Source organism: Phyllostomus discolor, chromosome 12 (assembly GCF_004126475.2).
Source record: "Phyllostomus discolor isolate MPI-MPIP mPhyDis1 chromosome 12, mPhyDis1.pri.v3, whole genome shotgun sequence".
NCBI lineage: Eukaryota > Metazoa > Chordata > Mammalia > Chiroptera > Phyllostomidae > Phyllostomus > Phyllostomus discolor.
The window spans coordinates 50,536,654-50,551,433 of NC_040914.2; the positions used below are offsets into that span (position 1 = coordinate 50,536,654).

Genomic DNA, 14,780 nt, shown 5'->3' on the forward strand with positions numbered 1-14,780 from the left:
TGCCACACAGGAGACAAGGAGGCCAATCAGGCTGGAGATGAAAGTTTGAGGCCTTGGGGTAGATCACAAAAATGGCCATAATTCCTCCTAACCCCCTGGTACCCATGCCCCTTGGTAAGGTGATTTTTGCAGCCCCTCCCCTGGAGAAATAGAATCTGTTTCCTCCCCGCTTGAGTCGGGGCTGGCCTTGCAACTTGCTCCAGGCAGCAGAATGCGGTAGAAGGAAGACTGTGGCCCTTCTTGGCTCTTAATTACTACTCGGAATGCTGCTGCCAGGAAGGGCCATGGCACAGGGACGTGAGAGACACACACACACAGGACAAAGAGGGGACCCAGCTGACAGCCAGCCACACCCAGAGCAAAGCCTCCTGGACAGCCAGCAGGAAACTGGAAATACACAGGGGAACATCCCCACGGGGCCCAGCCTGCACCACTGGTTTGCAGAACCAGCAGCCACACAGTTTAATTTGTTACGCAGCAAGAGATAACAGATACAAACAGCACCAGAATGGGACGGGCGAAAGGCAGCAAACAAGATCCATGTATAAAGTGAACAAACAGTCAAGGGTAAGAGCCAAGCTTGGGGAGGATACTCCCAATGGCTGGGAACAGGAGGTAAGAAGCAGACACACTGGCAGAGAAAACGCCAGGCAGGCATCCAACACACGGTATTAGGGCAGCAGCGAGGGGGAAGATGGAAGTATGAGAGTAGAGGTGGGCGATTTCAAGGAGTCATCGGGACAGCATGACCCCAGGGCTTGGAAAAGTAGCCAGTCCATATTCCAGAGTGAGTGCCTCCTCTGGCAAAGCAGAGCTCCCCAGAGAAGAGATACGCTCAGTAACCTAACAGGGAATAGAAGCAGACCGCAGGGTGGCTAGGCAGGCGGCGTGGGGGGGAGGTGGAACCCTGGGAAGAGGTTTCCTGCTGGAGAAGCTGTTCGGAAACACGTTGGAGGGTCCACGGAGCCCGGCCAAAGCACACAAGTGCAACGTCCCTTTCCCTATGCGCGGCATCCGCAAGTGCGGCCGGGAACCAGCGCACCAGCACCACCTGGGACCGTGCCTGCCATGCCTGCCCTCGGGCACCACCCCCCAGGCTGCTGACCCGCCTTTACCCAGACCCCCAGCGGACCCGCAGGCACATCCGGCTTCGGGAGAAGCACTGCTCTGAGCCAGCAGAGACTGGGAGAAAGACATTCTGCCTGGAATCCCGTCCGAGCCCCCAGCTACAATCCGACACCAAGTCCGCTGGGTGCTAACCCAGCCTCGACACGCTTCCGAACACTTGCGCCCCTCCCTTTCCAACAAACAGAGAGGGCGGCGTGGGTGAGCGAGGTCTCCTGTGAGCTTTCCACAGTCCTGCTTACCCCCCTGGTGTTGACGTGTAGGGTTCCGTCCTATGCAGGAAAAGTAACAGGGTTTTCCATGGGTGGTCGTCTGAATGTCACATGAATTTATTTGAGGGGGAAAAGTGAGTCAAACAAAAGTGTGAAGGCTATTACGATGTGGGTGGGACGAGGAGGTGACAGTGTGACAGTGAGGGGGCACTCAGCACACTAAAGCCCGGAAAACCTGGGCACATGCCAAGGAGAAAAAGCAACCCGGCCGCAAAGATGGACGTCGGCTGCAGAATTCGGGACAATCAACAATCAGAAAGGATCGACGTTATTACAAGGATTTATTCCAAAGAGCAGCCAGGCTCTCTCTCCCTGGGTCTAAAGAAAGACAGAACCGGCTCCAAGCGAGAGAGGACGGCCAGTGGGTGATTCACACCCGACAATGTCACCATTCCTCATGAAGTGAGAGGCCACGGTTCTCTTCCCAGGACGGAGGTCGGGCTGGTCGGACCTCGACCTGCGGAGAACGTCCGGGAGAATAAAGAGATGGATACAAGAGGGGACGGCGAGGGCCCGGGGACATTCAGGCAGCATTAGCTTGTAGTGAGGGAAGGGGACGCCGTGTTCGGTTGTCCTGAGGCTGAGACACGAGACTGGCCTGAAGGCGGACAAGACACACGGCTAAAGCAGAGGGGACCCAGCAGTGCTCCAGGGATGGGGGCAGCGGACGTGGCTTTGCAGTTAAACCCGCAAGAAGAACCCAGGGTGGACCACGGGGCCCATGGATGGGACGAGGAGAAGGAAGAGTAATAAAGGACGGCCGGTGTCTGGGGAAGGAAATCCAGTGGATGTACGGACGTGAGGGGTGGGAGGTGAGCTGGGTCTGATCAAAAAGAAAAGGTACCCACTCACATTTTTTAAAAAATCTAGTTTGGAAAATGCGGACAAGCGCCCAAAACTTGTGTTTGCCCACACTGAAGACGTGAGAAATGGTAGCATAAAGATTCGAGAGGCATTGTGCAAAGCAGAGAAATTTTATACCTAAAATATAGGTATAGTCCATGACAAGGAGCACAGGTTCTACAGTTCCTACAGAGCACATAAATCATGGGGGGTTTTGAGCAGGCCCCAAACAAAGCCCCCAAACCGAAGAAAGAACTGAAAAGGTATCACAGTGTATCACCCAAGGAGGACCCTCCACGCAGCCGATGAAAACTAACAGAGTGGATGGAGTTTATCCACATGTAATGCTGCCGTTCATACACAAAGTCTCAAATCTTGCAGATACTCAAGGAGGGTTCCTTGGCTCCTGGGCCCTCGCCCATCGCTCACTCCCGCGCACCTGCTAGAAACTGCTCGTCGTCCCCACCTACCCACTCGCCCCTTCTTCCACAGGCACTGAGCGTTTCCCTGGGCCCACGGCCAGCCAGGGCACAGCCTGCATGTCCCGGGTAGCCCGTCGTCACCGATGCGGCCACGTGTCCCAGTTCTGGCCAATGAAAAACACGCCAATGTCACGTGGCACCTTCTGGAAACCTCCCTTTACCTGTGACGTCTCCTCCTCCTTCCCGGTTGGACCGAGGACGAAGCCTGGCGCCGCGCCTGGAGCCCCGGGAACAGGGGTCACCGGAAGCGGAAGGCAGCCGGGCCCCCGGATGTCTGCAAACCCACCGTACACCAGCCCCGAGCCACTGGCCTCTACGCCTCCCCAGGAAAAGGAGAGACAAGCGTGTACCTCATTCCAGCCACTGCTACTTAAGTTATTTATTTACTTTCCTATTTCTAGTGGGAGAATCCAACCTAACACACTTCTCTGCATGTACTGGCGTCTTCCCCTGCCTTGACCCCTTCCTCACCAGCCTGCACACTTCGAGGGAGGAGAGTCACTTCCATGAGCTCCTTCACTGGCGTCCCTCCACCCCTGTCCTTCTCCCGTTCCTGCCCAGGCCAGATCCGCCCAGCGACACGTGAAATACTGAGAGAGGAAATTGCAAATAAAATGTAAGCTTAACAACTGCTGACAGGGATCATCACAACTAGGCCAGCTCCTTCAGAGTAGGACAAGTGACTCTTCAACTCTGCATTCCCATTCCCTAGAAGTGCCTGGCACATAGTAGGTCCAACGTGTTTATTCAAAGATTAAACAACGATGACATCTTCCCAGCAATAGTTCCATTCAACTCCGGTTCACTCCTTATCCCGTTGTCTTTTATGTGCCAAACACTGTTCCCGCTGCTGGGTGTACAGTGGTCATCAAAATTCCCTCCCCTCGAGGAGTGTGAATGGGATGGGGGCGGGGGGGCACAAGACACATACGGCTAAATGAGTAAACGGAATTCAAGTAGGTGCGTGCTATAAATACAATAAGGAGGGCAGGGAGATAGCGATGGAGGGATGGGGGAAAGGATATTTTAAACATTTAGATGTTACTTCATGATCAGACCGTACCTGAAAGCTTCGACATGAACACTGAGAAAAAGGTCTTTGAAAACGGATCCCGACAGAGGGAAGAGCAGGTGCAGAAGGATGGGGGTGCAGGCTGGGTGGTGAGACACCGAAGCAGGGAGGAGGAGAGTAGTGGCGAGGAATGAGGCAGAAGCAGGCAAAGATGGACCTTGGGTTTGGTCAATCGACTTCCACACCCGTTCTCTCCACTCACTGTCATCCATCTCTCCGTCCCTCCCTGCTTCCTTCCCCCCTTCTCCCATGTTCTCCTTCTTCCCAACCATCTCAAAGAAGGGTCAGCCAGCTTTTATTCCAAGGCTGATGCCCCTTTATCTACAGCCTCATTCCAAGACCAACAGCCCTGTCCATCACTCCACCCTCTCTCTGTGCCTCTTTAATCTCTCCCCTGAACATTCTCAGGTGCTGTCTTGAAAACAGCTTCTCACTAGCTAACCACCCGCCCCCCGTTCAAACTGTCAGCATCTACATATGTACACAACTACACCTGTGCGTGCAAATGTACCCCCCCAACAGACAGGCACAATTTACTAGTATCTACTAAATAAAACCCCGGGTACATCACCAGGCATTCCAGTGCCTCCACGATTTGGTTTCAACCAACCCCATCTCCCACCACATGACCCCAGTTGTCCCCCTTGTCTGTCCCCCAAGCCTGACAGCCTCTGTGAGCTCATTCGCCAGGTCACACCATCCCTTGGGGACCTTCTCCCTCATCCAATCTGCTCCTGGACCATGTTCACCAGCTCGGATCAATAACTTCAGCCTAGAGTATCGCCCTTATGTACACATATTCACACACATGTGCACACACACGTTTCATGGACATTTACAGAAACACATTCGCTCCCCTAACAAATGAGGTGTTTCTTGAAGGCAGACCACATTTAACAGAGTCCCTAACAAGTGCATTCCTAATACGTACTTAATAAATAATAGTTATGATATCTGCATCAAATGGGCACAGGCCCTTTCTGGTTTGCCCAAAGCAGCAGCAGCAGCGTGCACAACTCAGATCCTCGGAAGTCTTGGAAATCGTCAAGCCCCACTTCATTTCACAACTGAAATGGACTTTTTTCTCACTCATGACGTAGGCATAAAGGAGCAGCGAAACAGATCTAGAAGGTATGCTTCTTAAGTGCTCGATATTCCTAGATTTAACTCAGGATTTTTTTCAAGAAAATCAACTTCCAACCAGTTCTACATATTTCATAAAAGTTATTGAGTCAGATCAGCATTTGGGACTTCTCCTTCTTATATGTAGACGATTTTGCAAGGAAAGTGTAAAACACTGATTATCCCACAGTACATCAAAATCCCTTGCTCATTACAAATCAGCTACAGAAACTGTTCAGAAAAATCTCTCAGTATGGTACAGTGACTTCTACTACATCAACTTAAAATACTAAAAATCCTGCTCCCACCGCCGTATTTAATATAATTTCTCTATATAAACAATTTGGTCAATGTAGAAAACGCCATATTCAACTTGCAGCCTTTGGAATAGAATGGCCCAGCTTGAAATCTATCTCCACCAAAAGAAGACACTTACATCATTTAAATATATGCTTAGAGTGCAACTAAAATACTTCTTGATACTGGCCAATTTGTTTAACTCATGGATTATCAAGACATTCAAATTATTCTTTTACAAACAAAGTTAAACTAAGATGCACCGCCGTCCAAGGGCTGGCATGCTTCACACAAGCATGGAACTATTCAGGAGAACATGGCCTCCACGAGGAAGGGACTCAGGGTGCAAACCTAGGAAACCAAGGAGTAAAATGATCCGCTACGAAGGGAGAAAATTAAGCCTGTTAGAAGCTCAGGCGGACCTTAAGTAAAGCTTCTGCTCATTTTTTCAACAGGGTTGTGGACATGTACACATGTGTGTGTTCTGGTTTTTGGAAAGAGGTGACTCCACCTTCAAAGTGTTCTTAAGTTTGTTTATAAGTGTACTTGGTAAAAACTGGCCTTCCTGCCTGGCTGGTGTAGCTCAGTGGATTGAGCGCGGGCTGTGAACCAAAGCATCGCAGGTTCGATTCCCAGTCAGGGCACATGCCTGGGTTGCAGGCCACGGCCCCCAGCAACCGCACATTGATGTTCCTCTCTCTCTCTCCCTCTCTCTCTCTCTCTCTGTCTCCCCCCCTCCCCCCTCCCTTCCCTCTCTAAAAATAAATAAATAAATCTTAAAAAAAAACTGGCCTTCCTTATAAACCACATTCAAAACAGATTCTCCAAGATACTTGACATCATTAACATGTCTCAAAATCCAATGAGAAAGTGCACATCTTACATAAGCAAAAAAAAAACCCATAAAGTTTTAATTCATAAATGGCTGATAGGGTTTAAATTACGTTATTGCAAATTATGCATCAACCCCACTGAGTAACAACCATTTAAGAATCTTTTTTGGAAATAACTATTAAGACAGAAAGGATATATCGTCATGCAAATGCACACACACCTCTTTGTGTATCATTCTTATAACGACACACTAGGGTTTCAAAAGTTCTGAGTCCCACACATGACTTCCTCTCTAACTGGGAAGCTGCATCAGCAACCAACCAACCCGCAAGAGCAAAGCAATGCCTGTCTCCTCACTCCTGGAGAAGCCAAGTCCATTTCCGTCACTTGACCACACGCAGGCAGACTCAACTTTGGCTCTTCAGCCCTGAGCTCTCTTGAGTGACGGCGCACTGGTCCAAGTGCCTGCTTGATGCCTCTGTGGGGATATCCCACCAAAATATCCAAAGTCACCTCCATCTTTCCTCCCAAACCAGCTTCTGCTCTGACTGCTCTGCTTCTGTTCAAAGTCCCAGCGTGCATCCAGAGCCCAAGTTCAAACACCCAGAGCCGTCTCTGCCTCCTCTTGCTCCCTTACTGTCTTATGAAGATGCCCTGCTCAGCACCTTCCTCTCCGTCACACCCACACTCACACCTCCCTGGTTCAAATCCTTCTCACACCTCTAGTTCTGTGGGGCAATGGCATCCTCCCTGGTCCCTCCCACCTCTTGTATGAATACAGTAATCTAGTCAATCCATGTTCACAAAGTGCAACTCCAACCAACCCACTGCCCACTCAAGATTCTGCAAATGCGCTCCATAGTAGACACTGTTGGTTTCCTTCCAACAGTCTTCTTCCTGGTTAACAGAGCCTAACACCAATTATGCTCGTGGGACACTGTGCCCCGCCCCAGGTGACACCGGATTGGTCTGAGCCAATCACAGCCATCTCCTTCTGCTTTGTCAACGATTGCCCTAGGGCGAACACGTGATTCATTTGTGATCAGTACAATATAAACGTGTAGCAGAACTGTTTCCAGGAAAGCTTGTCCTTCTTGGTAAGAGGGGTAGAGAGGAGAACGTGGTCTTTGGCTATCACTCCACCCCCCCACCACTCCCTTGCTCCCCGTGTGGCATGCCATCATGTAAGGATGATGCCTCAGCCACAGCAGCCAACTTGTGACCGTGAGGACACAGCAGGAACACCAAGAATGGCAGAATAAAACAAAAAGAAAAGAAGGAGGGTCAACGAAGACATGGCTGAACCATCCAAAACAGCCCGACACTGCCTGCAGAACTTCTCTGTGGAACAAATTTCCTTAGCGTTCATGCCACTCTGTTGAGCGCTGTTACCTGCAGCCCAAAGCATTCTCACTGGCAAACTTACCGAGGACAAACTCCCTACCTTGCCACCACAGGCCCTCTGCGCCATGCTGCTCACGGGCCAGCATCCGCGTCACCTGGGAACCCCACACCACACCCACGACACAGTCTCCTCGAGGGGTAAGAGCCAACACTCGGCGCCACAGAAAGCTCACTGGGTGATTCTTATGCGTGTTAGGGTTTGAGAAACACTGCCGTCCTGTGGTCCCAAGTTACTGTTTTCTGCTTCCCCCACCTCCCTACATCCCGCCAGGAACCCTTGGTCTGTCTCTCTCCAACGACAGTGACTTCATTTCACTGGGTTTGAGCATCATTGGCTGTTCATTTACTTTTGCCTCTTCTTCATCAGTTTTCAACCCCGAAGCCTCCAGGGACCCCAGAAACACAGGGAGTGGAGAGGACCCCCAGGGAAGGGCGTGGCCAACTGACGGGCAATGAGCAGGCATTGCCCTGTGAAGGCGCTGGTCCCCTATTGCCGGATTTCTGAGTTTTTCCAAAGAAAAGCTGGAAATCTAGATCCGTATGCAAAGATTTTTAGGTGAAGATGACTAATTGAATATTTTAAAATACTGGGTAGATTAAACAAGTCCTCCGGAGGATTCAGCATCCCCCTGACAGTTTGTGACCTGAAGCTGTTAGTTCTTAAAATACCTGCACATTCTCTGAAGGTGGTAGCCACATGCATGTCCTGGCTGCATCTCAAATGGCTACAATCACCTTTCTGTGGCTAACTGCAGGTGTGCCCTACTGAGCACGGGACTTTCATTAACATGCCCCTGTCCCGGGTGGCCACACAGGGAGTTGGTAGCCCTCCAGGGAGTGAGAGCCGGAATATTCTACCTGTTAGTCCCTGTAAGCCAGACACTTAGAACTACACGCTTCTCAAGGACCTACAAAATTGTTTAAAATGTAAGGGGAAAAATTCACTGGCCACACAACATACACACATGCTACAAAATTAAAATTAACAGATGCTTAATTAAATGTCTGCAAAATGCCACTGATCGACTCTGATACGGCACCACGTTGCAGTAAATGCGGAATGTGACTCTGATGTCTGATACGAGGTCAAGGACATCAACAGTACTGGGAACCCCACAAGGTCGGAAAAAGGGTGAGCGCCAACCCGGAACCAACCTTCCCACAGTAAGTCTCGTCTTCGTCCCAGCCAATCACAAGCCTCTCTACCCATCTCCTCCAGCTCCTGGAGGCCGACGCCTGCAGAGCAGGATCCTCAGGCTCAATGGAGCGTCTCCACCAGGGCTGCCCGCTGCCATCACCTGGGCAGCTTTTCAAACCCCCAGGCCCGTTTCCAAAGAGTCTTCTTACCGAACTGGTCTGAGGAGAGGCAACAGCCAGGCATGAGTGTCTTTGTAAGGAGTTCCCGCCCACTCAGCCACGGCTCGTGAACAGCCAGGGCTGGGAACCCACTGTTCTGGGAGCATTTTTGAGAAACATTCTCTGAGGCAGTCACCTTCCCGGTTATTCTTTCTTGTTCACTAAATTTTCTTGCTACTTCGAGGCTTGGAACAAAGACAGCCAGCTCAGCCAGGGCTCTGATGATCTAGAACGGGGCGCTGTGAACTTCTCCTGGGCAGAGGCCAGCGCTCAATGTGTTAGGCTTTGTCAGCTGTGCCGTCCGACACCATCGCTCAGCCCTGCTCCCCTGTCATGACAGCAACCACAGGCACACGTACACAAACCAGTGGGGCCGTGTTCCAATAAAACTTTATTGGTGGACACGAGTGTGAGTTTCGCCATTGTAAAATGTTAGTCTTCTTTGGGCTTCTTTCGACCACTTAAAAAGGTTAAGACCCTGCTTCACCCATAGACCACACGGGAACAGGTGGCAGGCCGGATGGGACCCACGGGCTGGGGTGTGCCAACCCCTGATCTAGAACTTCTCCGTGGACTTCAGACCATGCCATTCACCAATGACAGAATCCAAATGCCCGGGCTAGAACTACGTTGGAAGCAACGTAGATTCTAGTTAGATTCTACTTCCTCCGCTCACTTGACCGAAGTGTCCACCCAGCAGGACACGGAGCTGGAACTGTCCTTACAGTTGGACATAAACCAGAAATGACTCGCCAAAGGAGTGATTTCAAACCCTACCTGCACACAAATTTGTCTAAGACACAGTGGCGAAGAAGCAGTACACAGGCATGTTTGGGGGGTCAGACATAACAGTTTTCATTGCTGATTTCCTGACAACATTTAAAAGTCAGAATACTTCACATGCAAATCCAGACTAGCATTCTCTTGACAACATAATTACAAAATGTGGAGAACCTGGGACCAAACGTTTGCGTGGCAAGCAAGAACCTACCACTCTGGACAAGGCTACCCGGGAAATGGGGCAGGTTATCCCTAACCCACAGACCCTCTGTCCATGGAGGGTAACTGGCTGTTCCCCGAGACGTTTGAGTTAATGACCCCTGGTCTCCGGTCCTTAGAATAATCTTATTTCTCTTTCACAACGTGCTTCCATCTCTTCTTTGAAGACCTGACATGGGAAAATACCGAAAACTCTCTCTCATCTGCTCTCAAGAGTCAACGCCCCCGTACCCTATACCATAGAAATGAAACCATTCATTCTCATATGTCAAGTTCACAAGGCATCAACCTAACAAGAGTTTCGATCAAATCCCCTTCTCAATACGGTCTCAATTTGAACCAGAGTCTCCAAGAAGATGGACAAATGACAAATTACCTTTCAGGTCCTCTTTCTTACCCTTCAAGCTGACCAAGACGGACAGGCCCAATGAGATAAAGCTACCGTCCTCCCGTCACAACGTCTTAATTAAGCAGAGTGATCAATAACACACATAATCATCAGAAAGCATGGCTGGGGGCTGATGGGTAAAGGTGACACAGGACTCTTCTACATAGGGTAAGAAGCTAAAGCCATATTTTGAAAGAGGGGGGAACCCCAAGAATATGCAGGAAAAGCTAGCAACTAGTATGTAGTCCAAGTTCATCATCAACCCACTGTGTAACTTCACCTTATACCCACATTAAATGCAATAGGTCATTTTGGGGGGGGCAGACCTCTGACAATTACACACCAATTGATAGATAGGCTGCACATTACCTCCTTACTTTGTAAAAAAAAAAAAAGAAAAAAGACAAATTGAACTCAGGGAAAGAAAAACTCCAGATATATGGATCATGGTCAGCAATTCACTTGAGTAACACAAGGCCTTTCTGTAAAATATACATAAGTGTGCATGGGTGTGTGTGTGTGCGCGTGTGTGTGTGAGTCTAATTTGTTGGCCACCTCAGAAAAAAGAACTGTACAAACAGATTTTTCCACTTGAAAATAAAATGGAAATTAGCCCTTCGAAAACAGAGATGACTTTAAGTTTATACATCAGTGGCGGGTTCATGAATTATTAACTGATTTTAATGATCCTGGCTATATTTCATTTGAAGTTATTTTGCTACTTGCAAGGACTTTTGAACCCTCCCAACTCTTTCATCCATTCTCCATAGACAGAGTACACTTGCATGCCCGCTGACATTTAAAAAGGATCCATATACTCACAGAATGTGAAGATAATACACACGCAAATAATTTAGACAAAGGAGGCGGCTCATTTGTTAAAGAGAGAGATGAATGGAACCCTATTATTCACGGTTTGTAAATAAATTTAAAGGTAAGCGCTAACTTTTCACTTGTTAAGCCTGCAGCGGAGGGTTCTGCGTGCCTTCTAAAGTTCCCCAGATGGTCATTAAAACAAGAAAGGGCCGACACCTACTGTCTTCGAAATCCATCATTTCCCATCCAGAAAGATAATACAGGTCGTCCCAGTGAAGTCTCCAGAGATGAACGGCTACAGGTGTTTCCCAATAAAATAAATGCGTGGCTTTGTAAGCCAGTTCTTCCATTTTCAGTGTGAACCCACACTGAACAGCACCACCTCAGACGCGCAGGCTGGCTGTGAAACAAACGCTATAAACCTTTAATTAGCACTTGCTGTTTTATACCCATAAACTTAATACTTCCTCTTCTACTCCATTCTCCCTATAAAGAAAAAATTACAAGGAGTAAAACTGGGTTTTTCGCTCGTGCAATGAAAAGTAGGAACGTAGAGTTTTGCGGCTCGGTGGAAAGGTCCTTGGTGTTTTTTTTTTTTTCTTTTACTTTCAAGGGAGTGCGGGCAAACATCCCTTAAAATAAGTGCAATTTGATTTCTGCCAATGCTGAGCACTGAGCCTACCTTTCCTGAGTTGGTACACACAGCGCTTACGACGACCAGAATGCTGAATTACCAAGAAACCAAGTTATTTCGGGCACACAGCTGCATTCAGAAAATATGATAGTAAACTAACGTGCACCACCCCCCCCCAAACCCCTGAAGTTAAACATGCATCTCAATAATGTCTGTCTTCGAGCTTTCCCTGAAATACATGGTCTGAGTTTTAAATGGACTCAAAATAGCCTTTCTCAAAAAAAAAAAAAAATGGAAAGGGACACAGGGAAAACACCCACACTCCCCTCTGGTCCCTTGAAGTGCCCTTGGGATCCCAGGCAACACAGGGACTTGCCACACACCGTGGGGACTGGATCGGTACAAAAGGCTTCTATTTGGGCGTCATTTGAGTGCTGCTGATCTTAAATCAGAGAGAGGAGGTACCTTAGGCAAGGTAATGGCTTCCAAAAATAAGAGCCTGCCCGGTTCCACAAGGCTCGCCTGCGTACAGGCCCCCATGTAGGGAGATAAATAATACCGCACTGGAACAATTAGGGGCAGTCTCAGAAACGCTACATACTTAATTAGGCTGCCCGAGTCCCTAACTCAGCAGACATGAGGGACTTTTGAAAAGCATTTAAGAACCCGAGTGGATCCGACGTCAGAGGACGCTCAGCCTCAACTCCGGCGACAAGGCCTTCTCTGGCTTCTCTGTGTTGAGCGTGTATCACTCCCGGAATTTGGAGAGCACGAACGCCCCCACCACCGGCGGGTTCAAACACATTCGAGTAATGTCCCTTCTTTCCACACTTGCGGGAAGGCCCCTCGGTGCCAGGCACGGGGCGCCGATGACTCGGGGGGCGGGGGGAGAGACCCCAAAAGGTCTGCCCAAACTTCAGCACCGGAGTTGGGCACGGAGTAGAAATAAATAGACAGGAACACGAGGCTCGAACAGGCAGGGGGCACAGCAAGCGGCTCCTCACTCGCCAGACAATTCCTCCTCTTCCTGCTATTTATTCCCCAGTTCTGTGTAGCACCTTTCTTTGGGCAGGCTCCTGGTTTCCTCCTCTGTTATCCCAGCGATCATAAACAAACTACGATTTGAAAGAAAAAGAGGGGAGAAGGGAGGAGCGAGGGGGGGGGGGGAGGAGGAGAAAGAAAAACCACATTCAAAAGGCACCGGCCAGCCGGGGCACAGTGCTTTCTCTGAAGACCGCCCTCAGGGTGCTGTTCCCTCCAAAGCTCAGCCCTGCGGGCACCAGGGAGGACCGAGACCACAAGGCTGCGCCGCCCGGGCCGGAGGGCTGCGGCTCCCGCACCGACTCGCCCCTCGGAGCTGCGCCGGCCGGCCGGCCGGCCGGCCACCCCCCGAGATCCGCCTTCGGCCACCAGAAACGTTCGGTCCTGGAAGTTGCGCTGGGGAAGGTGGGGTACCCTAGGGCGTGGCGTGCGGGTCTCCGACCCTAATCTCCCCCCAAAAGCTAAATTTACCCCTCCCCCAAAAAAGATTAAAGATGAGAAGCGACTAATGCTAACAGAGAGGAGCGGGCCCCTCCGTTCCGTGGCCTCAAGCGCCCTACAAGAGGGTAGCGAAAGCCACCTGCGGGGGTCCCACCACGCACCACCCCCGCCCCCCCATCCAGGGCACGCTTAAAAGTTTGTTCATTTCCTTCCCTCAGCGGCCCGGGGTCCAGCCCTCGTAGCGCAGGGGGGAGGTGAACGGACTGGGAGTGGGGCGGTGAGGTTAGCCCACCGCTAGGATCAGGGTCTCCCGCGCACCCCCCCCCCCCAAGGGGGTAAGATCGTGTTTACTAATAACAACAACAAAGAATCACACGCAAGTGCCCCTTCCAGTCTCCGGCTACTCCTCGCTTCTTTGGGGCAGGCAAGGAGAGTCGGCGGGTTGGGGGGTGGGCGGGGGGCAGTGGGAGGAGAGGCGGAGGACAGGGGTAGAGAGAGGGGAGTGCCGGCAGAGAGACAAAAAGGGGGAAAGGCGGGCGGGGGTGGAAGGGGGCAGGAGAAGAGGAGGCAGAGTTGGACAGAGACGAAGCAGCCAAGGGAAAGGAGTGGAGAGGGGAGGAAAGAGGGGAAAGAAAGTGCAGCGGGCGGCAGGCTGGAGCGCGGGGCGCGCCCGGGATGGGAGGTGGCCCACGCCGCGCCGCCCCCCACCCCCCGCCCGGGCCCGAGCCGGTCACCTTGCTGTAGCTGTAGTACCCCAGGCACTGCGCGAAGTCCAGGCCGGCGGGGTCCCCCGCCGCCGCGGGGTAGAACCTCATATCCATGCCGGAGCCGGGCCCGGGGCCGGGGGCCGAGGCTGGGGCTCGCCGGGGCGGGTGCCCGCCTCCTCGAAGCCGCTAGATCCACCGTCAGGGGCGCCCGGTCGGGGTTGTCCGGGGGGCGGCGCGCAGGACTCGGGGCCCGGAGGAGCGCCGCAATCGGATCCCGAGGAGTCCGGGAGCCGCGGCCGCAGCACACAAAGGCGCGGCCACGCGAGCCGCGGGAGAGCGGGAGGCGGCCCAGGGGACGCGCCCCGCCGGGACACCGAGGCAGCGCTGCGCGCGGGCCGGGCGCCTAGGGCGCGGGGCGCGGCGCGGGGGCGCGGGGCGCGGCGCACGGGCCCGGGGCGGCGCGGAGAGCTCAGGTGCGCCGGCCGAGGCTGGGACAGCGGCCGCGGCGGCTGGCCCCGCTCCTCCTCCTCCTCCCCGGGCGGACTGAGGAGAGGAGCCGCGGAGACAAGGGGCCCGGCCCCTCCCCTCCTTCTCCCCCTCCTGCCTCCGCCGCCGCCGCCGCTCCGCCCCTCCCACCGCGGGCAGCTGGCGCGCCGCCTGCCCCGCCGGTGCGCTCCCCGGCCCGGACCGCCTCCGGGCGCGCCCGCCCCGCCCCGCCCGGCCCTGCCCCGCGCGGCCCCTCTGCGCTCACCCCGCGCCTCGCGCAGCCCGCGCCTTCCCCATCGCCCGCGCCTCGGCCTCCCCCTCTTCGGGGCCCCTGCTCTTCCCACCTCGCCCCTCTTCCCGCTCCGGTCCTCTTTGTCCCCGCTGGCTCCGAGCGCTCTCCTCGCTCCCTACTTCCCCCGGCCGCTGCGGCCGTGGCCAGCCCGGTGCCCGGTGTGGCCCTC

The 14,780-nt window shown here is 52.6% G+C and overlaps 1 protein-coding gene across 2 annotated transcripts in view; it reads right to left on the bottom strand.

Annotated features, from left to right (window-relative positions):
* TOX3 (TOX high mobility group box family member 3) overlaps positions 1–14,364 on the bottom strand; it is a 102,158-nt gene extending 87,794 nt beyond the window's left edge. For both annotated transcript variants that reach the window (XM_036011810.1, XM_028501865.2), the window contains exon 1: positions 13,861–14,364. In XM_036011810.1, the coding sequence (XP_035867703.1) occupies positions 13,861–13,947 (87 nt within the window). In that variant the 5' untranslated portion in view covers positions 13,948–14,364. The remainder of the gene's footprint in view (positions 1–13,860) is intronic.
* Positions 14,365–14,780: the final 416 nt, after the last annotated feature.